The sequence below is a fragment of the Rutilus rutilus genome (genome assembly GCF_951802725.1).
Source record: "Rutilus rutilus genome assembly, chromosome: 11".
NCBI classification, from domain to species: domain Eukaryota; kingdom Metazoa; phylum Chordata; class Actinopteri; order Cypriniformes; family Leuciscidae; genus Rutilus; species Rutilus rutilus.
In genome coordinates, this window is record NC_140216.1 from 41,566,665 (window position 1) to 41,591,184 (window position 24,520).

At 36.6% G+C, this 24,520-nt stretch overlaps 2 protein-coding genes across 3 annotated transcripts in view; both read right to left on the reverse strand.

Moving 5' to 3' along the window:
* The window catches only part of LOC311300288 (protein NLRC3-like), a 95,684-nt gene extending 94,277 nt beyond the window's left edge, over positions 1-1,407 (reverse strand). Inside the window, exon 1 of one of the 2 annotated variants that reach the window (XM_084424496.1) lies at positions 1,102-1,358. The gene's annotated coding sequence lies outside the window, so the exon portion shown is untranslated. Of the gene's footprint in view, positions 1-1,101 lie in introns of both variants that reach the window. The other variant, XM_084424502.1, reaches the window with a different exon arrangement.
* The window catches only part of LOC311300328 (uncharacterized protein), a 120,339-nt gene extending 96,589 nt beyond the window's left edge, over positions 1-23,750 (reverse strand). Inside the window, exons 1-6 of the mRNA XM_084424568.1 lie at positions 23,434-23,750; positions 21,643-21,686; positions 19,083-19,394; positions 14,732-14,977; positions 14,568-14,639; positions 14,316-14,469 (exon numbers count right to left, since the gene is read on the reverse strand). Of these exons, the coding sequence (XP_084280694.1) occupies positions 14,360-14,469; positions 14,568-14,639; positions 14,732-14,977; positions 19,083-19,394; positions 21,643-21,686; positions 23,434-23,435 (786 nt within the window). The 5' untranslated portion in view covers positions 23,436-23,750 and the 3' untranslated portion in view covers positions 14,316-14,359. The remainder of the gene's footprint in view (positions 1-14,315; positions 14,470-14,567; positions 14,640-14,731; positions 14,978-19,082; positions 19,395-21,642; positions 21,687-23,433) is intronic.
* Positions 23,751-24,520: the final 770 nt, after the last annotated feature.

The following is a 24,520-nucleotide window of genomic DNA, read 5'->3' on the forward strand; positions in this document are numbered from 1 at the left end:
TAATTATGTAATATCATTTTGTCGTTTCATAGATCTAATTTTAAGTATTATTGTTATTCACTAAAGTACCGTATCCAGACATAATATTTTAAACTAACCATTCGGAAACGTCCTGCTGGTGCCGCTGAGTTGCAACTTCTTCATCCGTTGCTTCTCCATCTGGATCCGATTCTGGGTCGAACTGAAATGCTTGAACGACTGCGTGTCTTCGTGCCATTGCAATACAACCAACGTAAACATGCATGGTACCGTTGCAAGATGGTCAAGGCCACACCCAGCCTCCACCTTGCGCCGCCTTTCTACTCCTCATTAACATTTAAAGCTACAGACACCGAAACGGCCCGTCTAAAGGAAGCTCATTCTGGGACTGGCTTGTAGTAGCTATAATTCTGCACCAAGGCTGAATTTTTGGAAAAAGATTTCGGATACAGTACTAGGGACCACTAATGCCTATATTAAAGCCTACAAAAAGTAGCATGTCATGGGACCTTTAATACATCTGTGAAACTGACTAACATACACAGATATTTGTTCAAGATCTTTTCCAACTATTTTAAAATAAAATGTTTCCTATTGGTTTTTATGTACACCAATAAATGTATTTATTGGTGTTAAATGTTCAATAAAAATGACATTACATTAAGGGAGATTGTAAAAACAGCACTCTTTGTAATTGACATTCATTTACACAGAAAATTATATCAAAGTTTAAGAAACAGCACAAAAAAAAAGTTAAAACAAACACTACAGATGTTAAAGAGAAAAGTGTTACAACACTGCGGTTTCTAGAAACTTAGTTTTTTAGTAATGAAAACGAAAATTAGACCTAGCAGCTACATATAGTTATTAGCATATAGGGTGTAGGCTGTCTATGTCCAATAATTGATCGATAAGTAAAAAAAAAAAATGCATTAAAAATTTCGTGTGTAATGTAACGTTACTTTAATATTTCATCATTACTTACGTTAGTTAGGAAGTTAAGTTAATTAGTTAAGTTAAAGTTAATTTTCATGCGCCACACCGGAACTCTTGCTCTGAATAAAGTTATTAAACACATTGAGGCTCGAGTTTTCCATCAACAACACGTTAAATCAAACTTACATTATACAAACATCACATTATACTTGGATGATCCGTTGTTCTTATTTAAAGATTCTTAAACCCGGGTGTAAAATGGCGCTTGTAAACAGTTAACTCACTCTCAGTAGTTGGCAATAAATTCACCGAACTTTCCGGGTCAATAACTCGTGAGCTGTACGTCGTTAATACACAAATAACACATATGTTTTAATCGTAGTAACGTAGACAAGCAGCTACAAACATAATTTTCCTCGAAAAGAGCTTTTATTCGCAGTAGACAAAATATTGGTCTCTATGCGCAGGCTGAGAGACAGAGCTGAAGGGAGCGTCTGCAAAGTGCAAAACACGAAAAGCGTTACTACGAAAAGAGTCAATAACTTCAATGTCAAGCACTATAGTGTCACCAAATTCAGTTTACACACCACTGCTGTCCTGTTGGCTATACTACAACACTTTTTTTTTTTTTTTGGAAAAAATAAAATTGAGGAAATATTGAAATATTACATATTTATGAAAAATATTCAATAACTTCACTGTAATTCACTGTATTGTTGCCAAATTCAGTTCACACATCACTGTTGTCCTGTTGGTTATGCAACAACACTTATTTTATTTATTTTTTTATTGTATACAATTGTAAATGTATAATTTCTATGATTTTTATGAAAAATATTCAATAACTTCTCTGACAGTGAAGTTATTGACTCTTTTCGTAGTAACGCTTTTCGGGTTTTGCACTTTGCAGACGCTCCCTTCAGCTCTGTCTCTCAGACTGCGCATAGAGGCCAATGCATTTTGTCGTTCGGATCACTGTAGGCCCACTTTCACTTTCATTTTCGCAATACAATATGTTTGATCAGCACGCTCAGTTTTTCTCCTCAGCAGAGCAAGAACTAATAGTCGAAGTTTATTCGGAATTTTAATGTTTAATCAAAACGCCAGGGAACACCTCAAAGTCTGCAAAAGCCAGGAGAGAGGGCTGGCAAAAAGTAGCAGACAATTTAAATCCGTTAGAAGTGGCCATGTTAGATGTTTTTATCACTTATTAGCCTATATATTTGTATTTTAATAATTGCATAATTACTTTGTTCATTGTAATGTCAGAGTGACCATACTAGAACATGGGAACAAATAAAAGTGAAGTACAAAAATATTCTACATAATGGTAATTTTTAGTTATAGTCTCTTTTATAAAAGGCACTGTTAAATAAATGGTTGTCTGTTTATAAAAGCAACCAAGAAAAAGATCTTAGTAGCCTACACTGAAATAATTTTTGCTGCATTAAATTAAGGCTGTATAGTCATTTCAACTGTTAAATCTTGAGTAATGATGAATTGCTTTGACTTGTGAAAGTGAAAACTGATAAACTTATGTTAATGTAAAATATTTTGCCATGAGTTATTGATCACATTTCCCCCAGTGTCAGTCCATTGTAATGACATTGTGTTTTCCTCTTTTGTGCACTTTTACATAATACACCATCACTTGTATCTGTTCCCAAGAAAGTGGAGCTGAAATATGTGCAGTAAGTGGACATTTTCTAACTTTCCAAAGGAAAGAAAGTATAAGACTTTGTAATGTCCATTTGTTTCCATTGCACTGGACAGTGAATAAACCCTCTCAGATAGGCTAACTGTCATATGGAGGAACTAGCCTACCTGCAAGTGCATAAATAACTTTACTTCATTTATACATACAAGTAGTATGCTTTATGGCTGCAATATAAGTTGCAGGATTCCACATCTACAGAAAGGCCTACAGAAGAGTCTGCACAGACAGAGGAGACATAGGCCTACAGGTGGGCAGTGTAGAGCCAACTTTTCCTGTTTATTTGTTGCATGAGGCATGTGTCTAATATCACTTGTTGCAGGCACTTGACCACTGGCTTGTCTTTACAAAGAACAATTGAAATAAAACTCAAGGAACTAAGCATATTTGTCTTTTATTAAACATTTAATGAAAAGTGTTTTTTGTTTTTTTTTGGCAATGTTGTGTAATATGGCACATGCAACAATGCCACAGGCCCTGTCAGGTGTGCAACCCTCAGACTTCTCAGACACTGAAATCTTCCCTTTAGTTAGCCAAAGTTCATTTCATTGTGTGCCCTTGTCCTGGCTAGAGCTGCATTGTAACTGGTTTGGGTCAGGGAATGGGGTCATAAAACACCTGTCTGCAGGAACATGTCATAATCACCTATGAACAAATGCAGTTCTGTTAGGATCAGCATAAGTGTATGTAATACTGTGAGCTTGATATTTAATTGTGGAACTTTCCTACCACTTTCAAATAATGTGCATAAATGTGAATCTCTGAACATTCTTCAGTCATGCACAGATCCTGGCCATTTTGCTTTCACATTTGTGATATGGACTATTTTAGTCAAATGCCTTTTTTTATTTGATATAATCTGGAATATTAAGAATCACAATAGTAACTGGGCTGCACATTTACATTGTGAACCCCCTTTCGGTTCACATAATCCCCTTCATTGAGGCCTTGATGGCAGTCTATAGTACCAATCACGTTAGTTAAAGGGATACTCCACTTTAAAATGAAAATTCTGTCATCATATACTCACCCTCATGTTGTTTCAATCCTGTATGAATTTCTTTCTTCTGCTGAACAGAAAGGGAGATATTTAGAAGAATGTCAGTAACCAGACAGTTTCTGGTCTCATTGACTTCCATAGTATATTTTTTCCTACTACACTGTAAAAAATTTGGAGTAGGAATTACTTGAAAAAAGCTTGCTAATTTTTTTCACTCAGAAAATGCTAGTAAATTTACAACGTTTGCCAAGTAAAACCTAAACATATTTATCAGTAGCTTTAATTAGAAATCTTTAAGTTAAATTTACTTGGAATATGTAATTAAGTAAACTTTACTTAACCTAGTTAAGTGAAAGTAACAAAGATAATAAGTCATTTAACTTGGCTAGTAAAAGGTCGATTAACATCAATTCAGTTGAAATTTCCTTTGCATTACATTTCACTCAAACAATAATATTGAATTATACCAATCATTTATAGTATGTGCTTTACTTAGATTATCTAAGTAATTTATACTACATCATGTCAGATGTTAAGTCTCATGTAAATGCAAATACAGTACCTCAATACTTGGTAGACAATACACAATGACGGTAACATTTGATGGATCATTTTTGTGTTTGAATGTGTCATTTTGAGCAGAAAATTTACTTGAAATGTCACAAAATGGCAAATTACTAATCCTGAAAACAAAAGCAATGATAAAACAGTGTAAATACAGCTAGAAAACAGTGAAAAATGAACCTCATTAATTATTCAAGGTCCAGTGCATGATGGGAACCCCAGTATCAGAAAAGTTGAGTAATTTTTACTTAATTTTATTGAGTAGATATGTACGCTTTCATTTCTACTCGCTTGAATTAAGTACTGATATGGAATTTACTTAGTTTTTTTAATTATTGCCTGGACTAACTTTTTCATGTAAATTACATTGGTTTTTTTCAGTAGTATTTACTTAACCAAAAAATCATTTTTTACAGTGTATGGAAGTCAATGAGAGCAGGTTTAAGCTTGCGCACCTGTTGCTATGACAGCAAGTCCAGGATGAGCGTCGAAGAACCAAACAATCCAAGATCATGCCAAATCGTCAACAACCAAATCCAGCTAAGTGAGTTAGAGACGTACGAAGAACGGGCCCCTGTTCTGTTCTGTGACTTCAGTAACCAAAACATACACACGTGACTCTGGATGTCATTATATCGGATGACCACTAGATGTCCTCATAACCTCATATATGTATATCATATATAATATGTTACATCCCCCTTCTTAAGTATATTCCTTTATACTGATGCATACAGTAGAACTTCTGCACAAACTTTTAAACACAACATTTGAGTTTCATTTACCAAACTTTCAGCATAACTACAAAATTCGTCTGAACAGCTTTCCATCAGGAGTCTTTACTATAAAAGAACGTGGCTGTTCATGCTTTTCCAGAACAACAGCTGGCCTCCATGAATCTCCCTTTTGCATCCTTATTCCTTCTCCAGGTTGCAGATCAGGTAAGTGTTTAGCCATCCTGTCATAGTACTGCTTCTGTTTCTCCTGTCTCTGCTTAAGTTGCTCATGCACTTGCGACATTGTCTCCGTGGTAAGCAATGCAGATGATGTTGGTAGCTTCGTCCTGAGACGTCTCCCCATCAGTAATTGTGCAGGTGATAATCCTATCCCTTCCATTGGCGTGGTACGGTACTCCAGTAGTGCTATGTACGGATCACATTGACTCTGCGCTTTCTTTAGGAGATTTTTCACTGTTTGCACTGCTCTCTCGGCTTGTTCATTAGACTGTGCATAACCAGGACTTGAAGTCACATGCTTGAATCCCCATTCCTCTGCAAAACTTGAAAATTCAGCACTTGCATACTGAGGTCCCTTGTTGGATACTACTATATCTGCAATTCCATGTCTTGCAAAGATGGACTTAATTTCCCTGATGACTCCACAGCTTGTCGTGTCCCTGAGTAGATTTACCTCAATGTACTTTGAAAAGTAGTCCACACATAACAGAAATGCTGAACCACTATGGTAAAAAATGTCTGTACCTATTTTTTCCCAAGGTCGCCCTGGCACTTCATGTTGGAGCAATGGCTCTTTTTGATTGTTGTTCCTGTTTTCATTGCAGGTAGCACATCTGGATACTGCATCCTCAATTTGTGTCGACATACCTGGCCAGTACAAAATGTCTCTGCCTCTTGCCTTACATTTGACAATTCCCAGGTGTGACTTGTGTATTTTGTTGATCATTTCCTGTCTTAGCTGATTTGGAACGATGAGCTTATTTGCTTTAAATAACAGACCATCTTCATGACTGATTTCCTCTCGAAATGTCCAGTATTGCTGTCTTGATCTTGGCATCATAGATCGTTCTTTCGCCCATACATTCAGCACTGCCTTTTTCAACATTTGCATCTCTGCATCCTCTGCTGTTGCTTTTTTGAAAGCATCCAGTTTCTGTTCTGAAATAGGAAGTTGTGACGTAATCCAGTTCACTGCTAGATCCTCTTCCAGCAGATTTTCCTTCTGTTCATGTAGATAAGCACGACTTAGAGCATCTGCTATGTATAGTTCCTTACCAGGGGCCGTATTCACAAAGCATTTTATCTTACCACTAGGAGTAATTCTAAATCGGACTAAAAGATTTTAGCTAGGAGTTTTCTCTTAAAAGTTATTCAAAACGCCTTTCAGACCTACTCTTAGTAAAGAAAAATGACAACTCCTAAACTAAGAGTGAGTGTTCGTTGCTATGGATGACGTCATTACTCATGCACGAGCTTGACTGAAGTGACCACCTTGATTGGCTGATGATTGTAACGCAGGAATGATTCCAAACACCTCCCCTTACGATGATGATTGACAGGTGACAGGTCTGAGAATGCGTGCGCTACACAAGTAGTGCGAAGGACAGAAGATGATGAATAACTGAATAAATAGCCTAAATGAATAAAGAGTAAGGCAAAACAAATAGCCTAGTAGCCTAATGAAACATATGGATTGATGCAATATCTTTGCAACATTATTGAATTAATCTGTCACTATATGCCTCTGCCTACGTTTGCAAAGAGAAGAACATTTTAATTTGATTCACAATGAAACATTACAATTAGTTTACATGCAATGAGTAGCCTATAGTTTTGGTTGTTGTTGGTGGCGTTATTGCATCCCTAGTTATGCCTACAATGCAGAATTGTTCCCTCGCGATTGGAAGCTCCTGTAGCCGCCGCACACGCATTTCAAAACATCGCAACGTGAAATGCCACAAAAAGCGGTTTGTGAATCTTAGTGAGTTAGGAGTCCTCTCGACTTCTTTTAAGCTGTCCCAGGCTTATGTGCTACTTTTAGGGCTAAAATGCTTCGTGAATTACTCTTAGTCAAAAAAATTAGGAGTCCTAAAGTTACGAGAGACACGCCCATTATTTTTAGGAGTTGCTCCTAAATTCGCCAGTTAGGAGCTACTTTTAGCCTTAAAATTCTTTGTGAATACAGCCCCAGGTTTGTACATCACCTTCAGATTGTATCTCTGTAGTCATAGAAGCATTCTTTGTAATCTCATAGGAGCCTGATGCAGCGGCTTCTTAAATATACTCTCTAATGGCTTGTGATCACTTTCAACTGTGATTTCCTTTCCGTACACATACTGGTGAAGAAGGTCGCAAGACCGAAAGCTTGCTAATAAATTGATCTTGCACAGTGTTTGAGTGTGCGGCTGCTGTATTTGTACAATTTTCAATGATGATTTAGTTTAGCAGCACCTCACTACAAGACTTTATTGACGGATGAGCGGTGGCTTTTTCTATTTCGTACACATACTGGTGAAATTTCTCACATCCGTAAACTATGGCTAACAACTCCTTTTCAATTTGTGCGTATCTACGCTGACAGTCGTTCAGAGCTCTCGAGCCATAAACCACTGGCCTTCCTTCTTGCAGAATCACAGCTCCTATTCCTTCTGAACTGGAATCTACCGACAATGTGACCGGTTTGCTCACATCAAAGAATTTCAATGTAGGACTTTGAGTAACCAAATATTTCACTCAAATGTATTACATACTTTTATGGCCTCTTCCCCCGCCACGTGCAGAAATGTAGCACACTGCACCGTCTCAGACTTCTCTGCTACTTCGCTAACTAGCGAGAAAAGTTCGAACCTCTGTATCCAGTTCTTCCAATTTTCCGAAAGATTTCCTTGCAGAATCAATGGCGGTGGTGGCTGTAACTGTGCCATCCTCTTTTCCTGCGTTTATATCAGTTTTATTCTGACACCATGTTCTGTTCTTTAGATAGACAGACGAACACGAGCACCTGCTCCATCACGTAACTTTATTTTAACTGACTTCAGTAACCAAAACAAACACACGTGACTCTGGATGCCATTATCACATCATCATATCAGATGACCACTAGATGTCCTCATAACCTCATATATGTATATCATATATAATATGTTACAGACATCATCTGGGGCTGTATTCACAAAGAATTTTAAGGCTAAAAGTAGCTCCTAACTGGCGAATTTAGGAGCAACTCCTAAAAATAATGGGCGTGTCTCTCGTAACTTTAGGACTCCTAATTTTTTTGACTAAGAGTAATTCACAAAACATTTTAGCCCTAAAAGTAGCACCTAAGCCTGGGACAGCTTAAAAGAAGTCGAGAGGACTCCTAACTCACTAAGATTCACAAACCACTTTTTGTGGCATTTCACGTTGCGATGTTTTGAAATGCGTGTGCGGCGGCTACAGGAGCTTCCAATCGCGAGGGAACAATTTTGCATTGTAGGCATAACTAGGGATGCAATAACGCCACCAACAACAACCAAAACTATAGGCTACTCATTCATTGCATGTAAACTAATTGTAACGTTTGATTGTGAATCAAATTAAAATGTTCTTCTCTTTGCAAACGTAGGCAGAGGCATATAGTGACAGATTAATTCAATAATGTTGCAAAGATATTGCATCAATCCATATGTTTCATGAGGCTACTAGGCTATTTGTTTTTCCTTACTCTTTATTCATTTAGGCTATTTATTCAGTTATTCATCATCTTCTGTCCTTCGCACTACTTGTGTAGCGCACGCATTCTCAGACCTGTCACCTGTCAATCATCATCGTAGGGGAGCTGTTTGGAATCATTCCCGCGTTACAATCATCAGCCAATCAAGGTGGTCACTTCAGTCAAGCTCGTGCATGAGTAATGACGTCATCCATAGCAACAAAGACTCACTCTTAGTTTAGGAGTTGTCACTTTTCTTTACTAAGAGTAGGTCTGAAAGGCGTTGTGAATAACTTTTAAGAGAAAACTCCTAGCTAAAATATTTTAGTGCGATTTAGGAGTACTCCTAGTGGTAAGATAAAATGCTTTGTGAATACGGCCCCTGAACTGCACTCCAGTATAGAGGACTGAAGGAGACCCGTTTATTTCATCAAACTCTCAACAACACATTTAACATTGAACACATTTTTAGTTATAGCCGAGCTTTATGTGCTATAAAATAGATGGCATTCATATTTTCCTTAGACTCAGCGTATATGTACATATTAATGCTCCTAAATATATAATGTCTAAAGATTTCTAACAAAAGGTCTATGATATTCAAGCATGTGTTTGTTTGTTTTGGCTGTGACAGAACTTGACTCTTGCTTTTCTTATTGATATAAAAAATGTCAGTTGCATAAAACATGCTACTTAAAGGTAGGGTATGGGATTTGCAAAACGGCCAGCAGATTTTGAAAATACACAACTCAAATGGTCCTACCTTCTTTCCTCCAACGCTGGCCCTGACTGGATGGGGGAGGGGGTATGGTACGACCGATTGATTGACAAACTTACTGTCCAATGATTCTAGGTGGTCTTGGAAATGATTGGCTGGAGTTTTTCGAGTCCTGCCCGTTCCACAGATGATTAAATTGCTTAATTTTCATTTCAGTGCTTCTAACTCAGTGGCTGTAAGTGGGTTAGGAATAGGATTTCAAGTGATTTAGAAAAAATGGGCAAAAAAGAGAATCACATACCCCACCTTTAAACTCTAAGTTTGAATATTGTTTATTGATATTGGATTAATAAATACTGCATTAAAGACAGTGGCAGAAACAGAAGCAGTGCTATTTTACTGAATATTAACCACAAATGATTATGATTGGTTGAGCTTTCAACAGAAGTGTGAGATCTGGCCATCATTTGAACAAATCTAAGAAGATACACTCTTATTTTCTTCATACTCTATGATATTACAATAAATATATATATATATATATATATATATATATATATATATATATATATTAAGGTTATTTATTGGCATCAGTGGTTCCATGAAGAGTCATAAAAAGGTTCTTTATAATGGAAATGTGTTTTTTGATCATTAAAATGTTCTAGAAAAAATGGTTCTTCTAAGATCTGTTCACTGAAAGGTTCTGTGCCGACCCAAAAATGACTTATGATTGTACAGACCGATGAACTTTTTGGCTTTTGCTTCAATAACTTGTATTGCTGAACTAGAACTAGAGTCGTGAGAAAATGAAACACGATGAAGAATAACATCGACTCTCGCCTGTGATCTCCACTTCTTCTGGCGGCTCTGGGACAGAGTTATATTTCTCTGTCAGCTAATCTGAAGATATTTTACACATGTGATCACTTTATCAAACACAAAGAGAAGTTCATTAAGACTAAAGAATATTACAGTTTCAATATTATTATAGCAGCAAACCTCTCCTCAACATCACATGATCTGAGGAATAACTCGTGTCTGGAGCTCAAAGATGAAGATAAAGGTTCTTCATGATCCATCAAATCTTTACGGTCCACAAAAGGTTCATTATAGTGATAAAAGGTTCTTTAGATGATAAAAATGTTCTTCACACTAAGAAAATAAGATCTGATCACTGAAAGGTTCTTTAAGGAACCAAAAATGGTTAATCTATTGGCATATAACATTTTTATGAGTGATGTACAAGTGAAGATTGAAATATATTGAGCAAAAGTAAAATCATGTACAAAAACCTCAACACTGAAGAAGTTATGAAGATAAATCAGAAATAAAGTCCTGAATCTGCCTCTGTTCCTCCAGTAATAACTCGCGTGACTGCAGTGATCTCTAAATCTGCAGCGACTCTCAGATGACTTCTGTTGAGATTGTACGTAACTAGAAGTTTTCTTCCGGCTGTATTGCTGGTGTTTGCAGATATTAGTCGGGTTAGTTGTGGAGAATACTGATGAAACCAGGCGATCTCATATCTGTGGGTCATGTTGCAGTTCAGACTGATCCTGTCCTTCAGCTCGAATCTGAACAGAGTCTCTTTATCTTCAGGAACATCTGGAGGAACATCAACTGAGCCTCAAACATTATTCAGATGAAATCATCTGTTATTTAAGGGTTAAAATGATCAGTTAAAGCATAGAGTAAATTTACCTCTAGAAGTGATGTGAATGTTTTATTTTATGTATAAAATCATTACTTTGCTTTAAATCATTTTCTTTAATCATTAATCATTTTAATCATTTATTTTGTTGCAAAACAACATACAGAGGCGTAATGTGACGCCTAAACGAGAGTCACGCCTGTCTTTTCGCGTGACTGAAACGCCTTGCATAAAACATACGACTTTATTCCTAATGATAATGAATATAATTAATTTGGATGATAAAATGTCCTCAGAACTGTCACTGTTTGTTTATTGGCAGGTTATGGAGTCAGTCGCTCGCAGTATCTTTCGGCTGTGAGTGAAACGCAGGACGGCGGTTTGATAGAAGTTCACCCGCAGAGGCGAGTCCGTCTCCGGCTCGAGAACCAGCGCTGATCCGGTGGAAATTGGATAACAGACCGGTTGATTACACTTGAATTAGGCTACCTGAATGTTTAAATGTTTCATTTTTACTTCTAAAATGTTTGTTAAATAAGTTTAAATGTAGGCAATATTGTATACATGTTAAAACAGTGTAAAATGTACTCATCGACAATAAAGGCCAGTGTCATGTATACTGGTGGTTGTATGGAATACTATTTTACAAAGGTTTAGAGGAAATTAAAAAAGTTAATATTACTCATAAATAAAAACAGTTAATATTAGCCTATTCATAAATATTGTTTTTTAAATGTTTAAATGTTAAATTATTTCTAATCAATTTTATTTGTTAATGTACCACTCAGATTTACTCAATTTATTTACTTGCATTTACTCAATTCATACAGTATATTTCATTGATTTCATAGCTTTAAAATTTAGTGTAAAAATGTTTCACCAAAAAAATTTAGTAAATAATAGTTAAACTTTTTAGAGTGTTGTTTGTTGTGGTGGTGATTAGACAAGATATGTGGTGACGTCACAATTGTAGAGTAGACTCGCTCCCTCTGTCAAAATGGAGGGAACGAGGGTCTATATACACTTCCTCGTCCACTTCATGAAGTGGAACGCACTTCAAAATGGCGGCAGGGATTCCCCCGAGGGGAAGTGCTTAGGGAAGTCTGCAAGTGCGAGTCTAAAAGTGGACTGGAACGCAGGCCAAGAGCCTGTTGGCTTAACTTCCAATAAAAGATGGCTGACACTATGTGTACATTCTGTGAGTGAGATCCCCCTATGGGCGGGTTGAGGACATGCGGGACGAGCTCCTCCTACTGGCTGGAGTCTCCTGCCTCTGGACAAAAAGGGGGATATGAGGGAGAGAAGCGGTAATTCGAAAATACTACAGGTTTTATACTGATAAAAGCTTAATGCTAAATACTGAAGTATCCCTTTAAAGGCAGGGTCGGCAGGTTTTTTCTACAAAAAAATGTTTTCAAAATTTGTTTAAACTTTCTTTATATACCAATACATAATGAAAATGTAAGTACTCTGAAAAAGAGAGTATACAAATCGAGTGTCTGTAGTCCTCTCAGGGCTGCAATAAACACAGCTACTTATTTCCATTCAGAACGAATGAAATGATTGGCTGGGCGACTGTCACTCTCCCTCGCTACCATGGCAACCACCCCCGCCGCTACAGGAGCTGCCCACATGCGCGCACCCGTTTTACTTGACGAGGTGAAGAGGCACGGAGAGATGAAGAATCACAATAATGGCAGAGAAAAAGCAGTCAAAATTCCCAGTACCTGCATATACAGTCAGCGAAGGCAAACAAGGCAAAAAAAGCAACTAGTATGGTAGAAAGGTAGGCTACTTGTCTCCGGAGTGTAACGTTAGTCCTCAGAGCCAACAGTGCTTTCATCGTGGAAGCTCTTACATGCAAAACACCGTATATGTTATGAATCTTACACGAAATTCACCTTCATCACAGTGTAACTGATGGTAATGGGAAAACGTGTATCAATGCAACCTGTTTTTAGCTTTTCCTTATGTTACTAGCTTGTTACCAAATCAAACTCAATATATTTTAAACTTTACCCGTATCGATATGCTAGCTTGATAGTGAGTACTAACAGCCATGTTAGTTGTTTACATTAATAATGATAAAGTTAGGTATTTTATTACATGTGATTCTGACATGATGTCACTACATGCACTGCGCTCCTCTCCGCTTGGCGCTGGCAAACGCGTCCTCCAGCTGAGCGGTCGGCGTCGCGCGTTCATGTGTTTTAGGGGCGTGGCTTTGGAAGGAGCCCAGAAGGGAGGGGGTGGGAGTGAATGGAAATAAGTAGCTGTGCGTGTGACAGAGAGAGACAAATATAAAAAGCTTCAAGTAGACTCTAATATAATATCATATATTGTTTCTTCAACTTCTTAAAATATCTGACTTTACTGCCAATATCTGTTTCTGCTTCTCTATCATATTTATAGTGTGTGATTTACAAAATACCGATCATTCTTCACATCTCATAGGGTGACCAGACGCCCCGGTTTCAGGGAACAATCTCTGTTTTTGGTTGCCTGTGCCTGGATAAATACAGGAAAAATCTTCCTCTGTCCCCGTTTTGTTTTTGAAGACACAACATTAGGTTTTTCAATCAGACTGATAGTCAAACTGGAAATGTCCCCGTTTTCCCCCCTTTTCGGGGATTATGTTCCCAGTTTTGATCTCGGACGTCTGGTCACATTATAATATTTTCAGAATATTCTATTACTGTTAAGCCCACTGTGAATATTAAAATATGCGAACAATGTGTCCTGTGTCATAGCTACATGTATGACCTTTGCAGAAATTTTTAAACACAGCAAAATATTAAAATATTTATATATATATATATATATTAAATATACAGATTCACAAAGAATAGTACAGACAACCTATTAAAACAGACAAAAGCAAAATATACATCAATATTTACATAGAAATCTCACGCGCACACACTGTTTGTCTTCCACAGTTTGACTCATTCTCAGTCATCAGTTGATTAAATAGAAACAATAATTCCTAGAACATGTATTAGATATTTAAGGCTGCTTTACATTAATATAAAGTGCAGATTCAGTATCACACAGACTCCTGAGGTATGGACTGCAGCACATGTTCATACGCACTCAAAATTAAATATATTGCAGAAATATGCTGCCAGATTCCTCTGAAGGAAATGGTTTTGATTTAAAGCAGAAAAAAGCATATATTGCTGGACTCGTCGAGAACAACCAACATGACCAATGATCAATGACCAAGTCCAACACGAGTCAGAGACGATATAAAACCGTCTAGAGCCTGAACTGGAGAACTACAGCAGTTTAATGATGATCCTCAGCAGAAATCACCGTCATTGACCTCAACACTTCTGGATCCCTGAACTCAGTTCTTTCCCCCTTCAATTAATCTCTGTGGAGACGTCTGAATATCACAAAATCAGTCCGAACCAGCAGAACCAGGGTTGCCAACAGAACCATAATCACAAACACTCCAACCAGCAGTATCCAGTAATCTACAGGTGAAGGAGAAAGTGGGAAAACAGTTTTTCTAAATGTTGAATTCCCTGTTTAATAACTCCTGTAAAGCTCTCATGCCTCATGTTTTACTCACTCTGATGCTCAGTGTCGTCAGTTTTGTCTTTATCTGTGTCGATCAGATTTCCCTTCCAGTCTAGAACAGATTCTGTGCAGAATATTGAAAGGTTAGTCGTGCAGTTTAGGATTAATTTACTGATTAAACATAATATCTCTCCTCATCCACTGATCTTCTCTCACCTGTGACTGAGACTGTGATCAAGGTTTCTCCCTCATAATCCAGAACTCTGTATGTTCCAGTGTCAGTGACTGTAAACTCATTAATGATCAGAGTCTCGTCACTGACGGTCAGTCGATCACTGTTGACCCCGTGACCTCTCGTCCACACCTCTGTCCAGCCTTCACTAGAGTCTCTCTCCACTTTATCAGCATTGATCAACAGAACATCCAACTTCAGATCCTCTCCTTTCTTCACAGAGATCTCATCTGAGGAGAAACACAGACATTCATCATTAATCATTATTATAATAGGGTCATATAATCAAGACCATAATCACATATTAGGGAACCAAATGTAAATCATTTAAAAATCAGCCATTGAAAAGCCTGTATTGGAATCATTTAATCTGAATATTGAATGGGATGTGTGACATTTACTATATTTGCTGGTTACTGTGTGCAATTACACTGGCCCCGTTTACATGTAGCATTGTATTCCGATTATAACCAGGTTAAAAGTCTAATCAGAATGAAAATGCTCCATGTCAACACCTCATTCGGAATTAAAATGCTCAAACCGATTGAAATTTCTGTCGGATTGAAGGGGGTGGAATAAACCTTTTTAATGAACCGATCAAACGAAAGATTACACCATGTAAACGAGCTGATCCGATTACTTTGAGTGTACGTCTTTCTGCGCATGCCTGTTTTGTACCAGATAATTCTGTCAGCTAACATAACGCTTCTGTTTGTGATCCGATGTGGATTCTGATCACTGTATAAGGTAGGAATATTTATACCCGACGCAAAAAACTATGCACGCTAACCATTACCATAGTAAACATGGTAAATATGAACGCTTGAAGAAATCAGACTAATCATATTGGTTATAATAATCCTGTTTTTTATTTTATCTGTCAGAAGCCTATGTCTCGTCTCTTTATACCAGACTATCCTCTTCTTCTCTGACTGAAAATATAACTACCCTTACGAAAAAGAAGTTTATTCAAGTGTGCTATTAGTATACTTCTTTTAAACAAAAAAAAAATAAGTATACTTTCAGTCTACTTTTTATATACTTCTCAGAAATATACTTTATGTACTTCTCAGAAATATACTTCAAATTCCACTTAAGTATACTTGACTTATACTGACAGAAAAGTGTAAGTATATTTAGCCTGTAAGAATTGATAAATTAGGAGATTCCAGACGGTCTGTTTTGGGGGTGACCAGGCCCTGAGAGGACAAAAGGACCTCTCTGGAGATTAGCATTTGAACTGGCTCTCATGCACCATCGAGACGAAAGTCTCACCCCCGAGTCATCTAATCTGCATCTCCTTCCCTCTCCCCTCACCCCCTCTCTCTCATGCTCAGGTGACTACCTGATTTCACCCAAGAAAATGTACAGTTTAATGTGAATGATTATCACAGAGTATATTCATGTTTGGTATCGTTTAAAATGTCACAGTGCGACTGGTACAATTCTCTCATCTCAGAATAAGTAAAACACAAGGTAATAAGGTTTTTGAAGGTTTATGGATAACTAGCATACAAGGAGGGGTTGATCTCTCAAGCAAATGGTCACACACCCCCAAGAGGTGCTACAGTGTACCTCTGAATGCAAATTTCTATTGTTAGCACATGGTTCCAGGTGAAAAGGTTTGTCTATTTAAGGAGGTGCAGCAGGGAGATCGGGGCCTTTTCTGTACTTCAGATCGGTCCGTTAGGCTGGGAGATATAGATCTCTCAGCCTAACGTATTTCTTAATGTTGGGTTTGCATCTTCTCTCTATTCCAGAGCATTTGATGTTTTGTATCGATTATCTTTGAATTGATTATGAAATTGGCATGATACATTTACCTGACATAATAAATTGTTACATTTGATTATTCTCACTGACTTTGATATTATTTTCATTGAAGAGTTAGACGGAATAGTAAAACACCCACTCACTTTTAGTGAGGCACAGATATTATTAAAACCTTTCATTTATGGAGTCAGATAAATTAACGAGTAAATACATATGATTAATGTATTACAAATTTAACCACCAATACTTCGCATGAGGAAAGGACAGAGCACGTGAGACCTTCCCTGTGTTATTGGAAAACCTCCATTGGACCAATTTCACGGGCCTTACAAGCCTATACTTGTTGATCGAGATATACTTAAAAGTATAATCAAGTATTCTAGTAGCTTATTAAATACTTTTTTAAAAACATAATATTACACACTGTCATATAAACTAACATGTTCAGCTTTATATAGTAACAAACTTTCGGGTGGAATAGCTTATAGAGTAAATAAAATAAGCATGGAAAATAAGTTTATTCAAGTGTTCTATTAGTATACTTCTTTTCAACTAAAAAGAAGAGAGCATACTTTCAGTCTACATTTTATATACTTCTCAAAAATATACTTAATTACACTTAAGTGTACTTGACTTATACTGAAAGAAAAGTCCAAGTATATTTGGCCTATACTTGTACTCAATCTTTTGATCGAGATACTTAAAAGTTTAATTATTCAAAGTATACTTGGCTTGTAGTTGTGTTAACTCTTTTGATCGAGTAGCCTTTTAAATATACCTTTTTTTACATCGTTTTTCATATACAGTCTTATGAAACTTTGTTTGAAAATATTGATTAAAATATTGATATAAAACAGATATGTTTCTAATTTTGCGTATCTGAACAAGGCGTAGTCTTTGACAAAAATGTGATTTTCTCAACTATTTTGTTTAAAATGTTGCCTTTCTTTATGAAACTTACCAACATTCAAGTGTTGATAAAAAAGGATGCATGAAGCTAATAAAAGGTTTTTAAAATTAGAGTTAAAGGTATTTTTATATATATAAAAATAGTAATAATATATATATATTAATATAAATATATATAATATATATATATATATATATATATATATATATATATATATTATATAATTTTTTATATAAATAGTAAACTATAAGTATAATGTTAAGTTCACTTAAAGAAAACTTGTAGTATAAAACTACTAAACTAGTAGTTTACTGAGAGTACACTAAAAGAGCAAAAATAATATATAAATGGTAAACTATAAGTATGATGTTAAGTTCACTTAAAGAAAACTTGTAGCATAAAACTACTAAACTAGTAGTTTACTGAGAGTATACTTCAAAGTTGCTACAAGTATTAAAATAGTAAACTACTAGTATACTCATAAGTTCACTTGCAGTACAAATGAGAAACATAATTATGAACTAGTTGTGCACTTAAAGTTGACTACTGTTACACTTATAGTACACTTAAACATATACTTTTATATACTTCAAGTGGGCCAATTTAGTCCCAAGCAGTATTAAAATAGTACACTTACAAGTTTACTACTAGTACATATTGACATTAGTATACTTACTACATAAAGTATACTTAAAAATATACTTGAACATTACTCAAGTATACTTCATAAAATGAACTTGAAGTATACTTTTTTTTCGTAAGGGTATCCTTCTGGGAGAGAGTGCTTCTCAGGTCATATTTTTGATGGCATATTTGTAGAAATTATCATTCTTTCTAAATGTGTTGTTAATATGTCCTGTAACTAGGCTACCAAATAAACAGAATCAGACGCGACTGAATAAGTTGTGTGTCCTCTTTCTTTTGTTAAAAAGACGTTCACAAACATCATAAACGGTAAACCACTTTATTTCTGTGTGACTAATGTGCAATTTTGACACAAATTAATTAATTATGATCAATGTATCGCTTTTTATTGTAAACCTGTGGTAAAACATCTAGGGTTTTAAATATTCAATTAAACAACGAAAATGCCAGCAAACGGTCGCTCTTGTTTTGCAATCTTGCTGTTTCCAGTGATTTCTTTCTGATTTGTTTTCTGATAAAACTTCCATTTTGTTTGAAAGGATGGGTTTGACGTTGTTCCAGAGAGGCGTGTTTTAGTGAAGCGCTGTGGAGCTTCTGGCCCGACATTGGAAACGCAGCAGATTTTGGGCACGGTGCTACAGGCCCGAGGCTATTAGCCTGGCACGGCCCGTTTAAAGCCCTGGCTCGCACTGGCCAGACAGTGGAAACGCGGCTAATGCCTACAACTAACGCAACGATTAAGTGATGCACCATCTTGACAGGATTGAAAACGTGGGAAATAATGAGCTTCCAGATCCGGCAGACAAGCTGTGTGCGCATGTCACAAAATGATTTCGATTGAAAGCGTCAGTACATGTAAACACCTGATCGGTTTAGATAACATCCCATGTAAACAGTCAACCAGAATCCGTCAATCAGAACGATCTCAATCAGAATAGCAAAAAAGTGTGCATGTAAACGGGGCTACTGATAACATTATTAAATCCGTTGATCAGTTTTGACTTTACCATGAATATGAAGATAATACTCCAGGATTTGTCGCTTCACTTCTGTCTGATCATTAGTGTAATAAACATATAAAAAGTATTTCCCAGCGTCACTGTAGAGCAGATCCTTGATGACGACGTCACATGATCCTTCTTTAAATACACGGCTATTTTCACTCTCACATTTATCATTCTCACAAATATTAATGTTTTTTGACAAAGTGTTTAAAACAATATCAGAAATGTCTCTGGCCTCAAAGTCACATGACAGGGTGACGTCGCCTCCCCTTCGTCCCGTCACATGGATGAGGGCGTTTCCTACAGCGGCTGTTCCTGCAAACACAGACAGAATAAAATTCATTCAATACAAAGTATCAATATTGAAAAATACATGTAATCTGTGCAATCAAGATCATCATTAAAGGGTTAGTTCACCCTTAGGTTAGTTCAAGGGTTAGTTCATTTCTGTCATTGATTACTCACCCTCATGTCATTCCAAACCCGGAAGACCTTCGTTCATCTTCAGAACACAAATTATTATATTTTTGATGAAATCTGAGAAGTTTCTGAACCATTGCAGCAACATCACTGCCAATTTCAAGGCCCAGAAAGGTAGTAAAGACATCGATAAAATAGTCCATGTGACTCCAGTGGTTCAACCTTAATGTTATGAAGCCACGAGAATACTTTTTGTGAGCAGAAAAACCCAAAATAACAACTTTATTCAATAATTTCTTCTCTTCCACATCATTCTCCTACGCTATTCACGTAGTAAACACAGTACAGCACTTCCTGGTTCTACAGAACACCGGCTGTCTATTGGCCGACGTCAGCATCACACGTATGTGTCGTGGTGCTCATGTGACCAGTGTCGGCCAATACTGTAGAGAGACGGCGTTCTGATGTAGAACTAGGAAGTGTTGCACTGTGTTTAATGGAGGGTCAGAAACCTCTCGGATTTCATCAAAAATATCATAATTTGTGTTCTGAAGATGAACGAAGATCTTACAGGTTTGGAATGACATGAGGGCGAGTAATTACTGACAGAAATGTTCATTTTTGGGTGAACTATACCTTTAAAGGTCCCATGACATGGATTATTTTATTATTTTATAATGTTTCCTGGGGTGCCCTTATAATGTTAGTATGTTTTTTAGATCAAAAATGATAATAATTTAGAAATAAAAGGCATTTTTACTAGCCAGATTTTAGCCTCTGATTTGAACGCTCTGTTTGAAGGGGCGTGTCACTGCTGTGATTGGTTGCTGTGAGACTTCAGTGTAAACGCCCACTGCTGTGATTGGCTGCTGTGAGACTTCAGTGTAAACGGCCACTGCTGTGATTGGCTGTGAGACTTCAGAGTAATCGCCCACTGTTGTGATTGGCTGACATGCTTGCATATGAAATATCTAGCATTACATGTGGAACTCTCTCGAAAACTTTTACTATTACAGCTATTATACGTTTTTACTATTACAGCTATCGGGATTAACGAATCGTGAGAAGTTTTTAAAGTATTTAGATCTATTCCCATCACATAAAAGGTTGCAGTGATGAGCATTGAGCAGATGACAGCCTGTTGATCGCGTGAATGAATATCTTATCATTGCAACGCAGTTTCTGCACTCTCACTAATGATTTCACCAATGCAGACATGAGGTAAGTACAGTAAGAGCTTCGTTGTGCAGCGTAACAGCGTCATTGAGTTTTGGCAAGTGTCCAGATAAACTCGTGTGATTGACAGCTTGGGTGATTGGAAAGGGATTGTTCTTTGATCGCTTTATATTTTAATCACAGTTTAAATAAGATTATTTTCATCCTACCAAGAGAAACGACGTGAAGTTGATCGTTGAGTCACTGGCTTGATTTACTGATGCATAAACAGTATTGAACGACTTTGAGAGAAAGATTATCTGTCTGAACTTGAACAATTACACATCAGACATTCACATAACCCACTGGTTCTTCAGAGGCTCGGATGAAGGAACTAAAAAATACTTTTGTGTTCATTTGTACATCCAAACACTGAGCAACTGCCATGCTTCGCTCGTTTGCAAGCCATGATCTCTTGAGGAAAAACCAATATCGCGCTCGCCCATTTTCTTATGGGTGGGCCAAATTCTTTTTCCGGGCAAAGTAGAGAAAGGGGAGGTAACCTTTCCCCTTATGATGACATATAAAGGGAAGATTTCTTGATTCGCCCGTCTGAACTTTCATTTTCTCAAAAATACCCAGGGCTTGGTTTACACCCATCAAAACGTCTAGCCACTGGGGGACCATAGGCAGGCTAGGGGTACTCATATTAAGGTTAAAAAACCTCATAAAGTGAAATTTTCATGCCATGGGACCTTTAAATATTCGTACTTTACTCAAAAGTATATAAATGAAAGTAATAAGAGCAGTGTTAGCTGTGCCACATTATTTTTGAACATTTTAAAAGTTTCAAATGTTGATGACAGTAGTATAAAGCTGTATCAGGTTTGTCAAGTTCTGTGGTGGAGAGAAACAATCGACTACAATAACTCTACCTGCAACTAAAAATCATGAATTGTTACAATTTATCAACAAAAATGATACTGACCGCAATCACTGACAAAACAAAACCGCAACAGAAGATTCAAAAACCTTTGAGAAACCAGAAGAGCAGGTTTAGGACAGATAATAATCACAAACACATTTATTCAGGGATAAAACTCTTTGCTTATTGGTGAAATATTACAAAAAAATGTACTTCCATTCTGTCTCAATATTTCATACATAATTGTAACAGACTTTGTTGGATTCTGTTATGATGCATTAATTCTTGTTCGCTCGTTGTATGTGTGTATGCAATGTATTTTTCCCCTCGGGCTTGCGGTAGATAGGCATGGGTCTTTTTGCACTGGAGTGTCGCAGTGTGATCTCATGTGTTGCATATAATAAAGTGGAGAATAATTCAAACGGCTATCGTTTCTTGTTTTCTTATTTCTGAGTGTTGAGTGTTGGGCGAACCCTGTTCGAACGCTCGGTCACAATATTTAACACATCTACATGAAAATCTTAATCTTTGGTTTGATTCTTTATGTAGCTTATGTTAATGTATACGTACAATAATCAGTCAAACACAAGCAGGCTTTAGAAATCCAGTGACAATATAATAATTACAGATTAGGCAATATGTATTATTATATAGGGTAGAGTGGAAAACGCCCCCCTTAAGGAAAATGTGACATTACAGTGAAACAAAACATAAATGTGGCTAGAATTGCTATCCCGGTTTTGAGTGACTATGGCAGGAGTTATTCACCAAATATTAAAATTGCTCAGCCTTCATAATTAATTAGTATTTTGTCTGAAAATATTTTTGTACAAAATATATATTAAATATTTTTAAATATAAATTAAATATTTTTGCCACTGGGGCAAAACGCCCCCCAAGGTGGGGTAAAAAGCCCCCTTTCTTACCAACCAGTTTGCTTCATAGATCAACAGCAAAATGAACAGACTATAGTTTTTAATCTCTAAAAGTAAAAGGCAAGTAATGTATCAAAATGTATTAATATTTATTTATTTGTTTCACTGTAATGTCCAAAATAGCCAAATTTAACTACCTTCCATCAGTGAGCTAACTGTGCAAGCAAGCTAGCTAGCTAATGCTCACTTGAGGTAAGTTTTTCATGTTTTGTTCAAAAATTAAGATTTTACCACCTAGTTATACTCACTGATCTATATAGAATGATATAGATCAGTGGTTATACTTCATTAAGTGTAAAACAAAGGATTTGATACACAGAAATATGTTAGTAATTATGATAGAGAGAAACTATGCTCCCTGGGGGGCGTTTTGGATTTACCCCACAACAAGCTATGAGTTTTTAAATGAATGTTTAATGTTTAAAATATTATTATATTCCTTATAAATAACATGATCTCAAACAACAGACTTCACTATTCATCTATCATACATCACTGTGATATCCTGCAGAACAATATTTTCTTAACACTTGTTTATCTGAAATTTATAGCATTTACCATGTAATCCTCTTATCTTCAAATATGTCGCTGGTGTCAGCTTCTCCATGGAGATTTGTATATCCCCGTTATCAACGTAGTGCATAGCAGTTTATATACTGTGATAGCAACAGTAAAAATGTATCTGGATTACCTCTAGTGGTTATTTTGGGGGGAAAAAGGTGGGGGGCGTTTTCCCCCACTCTACCCTATTAATAATCTAGCTAATAAAACCCATCATCATATTCACACATTCGTCATAAACATATTAGTTAGTTTCTGTTAGTTTCCCACGAACAGAAACACAACAATGTGGATAGCTAATTCAATAACACAAACACGCAGGTTTAGGCGATAAAAATACAATTAAATAAAAACTTACATGGTGACAGTTTGTATGAGTCTTATGTTCAGCTGTTAAAATTTTGCAAACTACAGCATGTTTAGAGAGATTTAAATGTAAAGAATGAAACCGAAAGTCTCCTCGGGTGAGCGGTTGCGGTCGAGCTTTTTTCGGAAAGGGTATTCGCCGGCAACGCAGGGACTTCCAAGTTCTAGAATCTGGCGATGGCCGGCCGCTGCACATATATCTGGGATAGATCCTCCACTGGCCCAGGAGAAGGGCATGCCTCTGGTGGAGTGAGCTCTGACGCCTGTGGGGATTGCAGGCCTAGAGAAGCGTAGGCTAGAGCGAGAGCGTCCACCGGCCAACGGGATAATCTTTGCTTCGTGACCGGAAGCCCTTTGGTGTGACCACTGAAGCTCACAGAGAGTGTGTCTTTATTTCCTCTACTGGTTATTATTATACTGCAGATTGAGCTTTATTTCCCTCTACTGGTTATTATTTTAATGCAGATTGAGCTTCTGGAAGATGTTGGTCTGGATTGCTGAGACTCTCGGCTGATAACACAGTTCCTGAATTCAGAAACTCAGACTAGTGTTCAACTCTTACACTTCTGCAGGATCTCTATGACAGAAATAGTAACATCATGCTAGTGTGAGCTTCTGAATTCAGCAAGTGTGTAGATTTATAAGTTTGCAGACACAGTCCAGTAAATACAGTCAATTAATGAGGACTAATAATTTATAATAAGACATGAAACTCCATCATTGTTCTTCTTCTTCTGTTTAAATCCTCATACGGCTCCGCGAGAATTTTAGCAAGTTGTAAACTATTCAAACATCCTCTTTATACATATTTTTTTACACACACACACACACACACACATATATATATATATATATATAATAAAAAAAAAAAAACATTTTCTGAACATAGCAAAATATTAAAATATATATTTTCATTCAAAAATACACACCAACAAAAATGTTTCTTAAAGTGGTTTAATTTTGTTTTTTGACAACACATACTTGCAGATTCACAAAAAACAGTGCAGACGACCAGTTAAATACACAAAAGCAACAGATGTTTAGAAAAAGAAAGAAAAAAAACACTTTAAAAATAATAA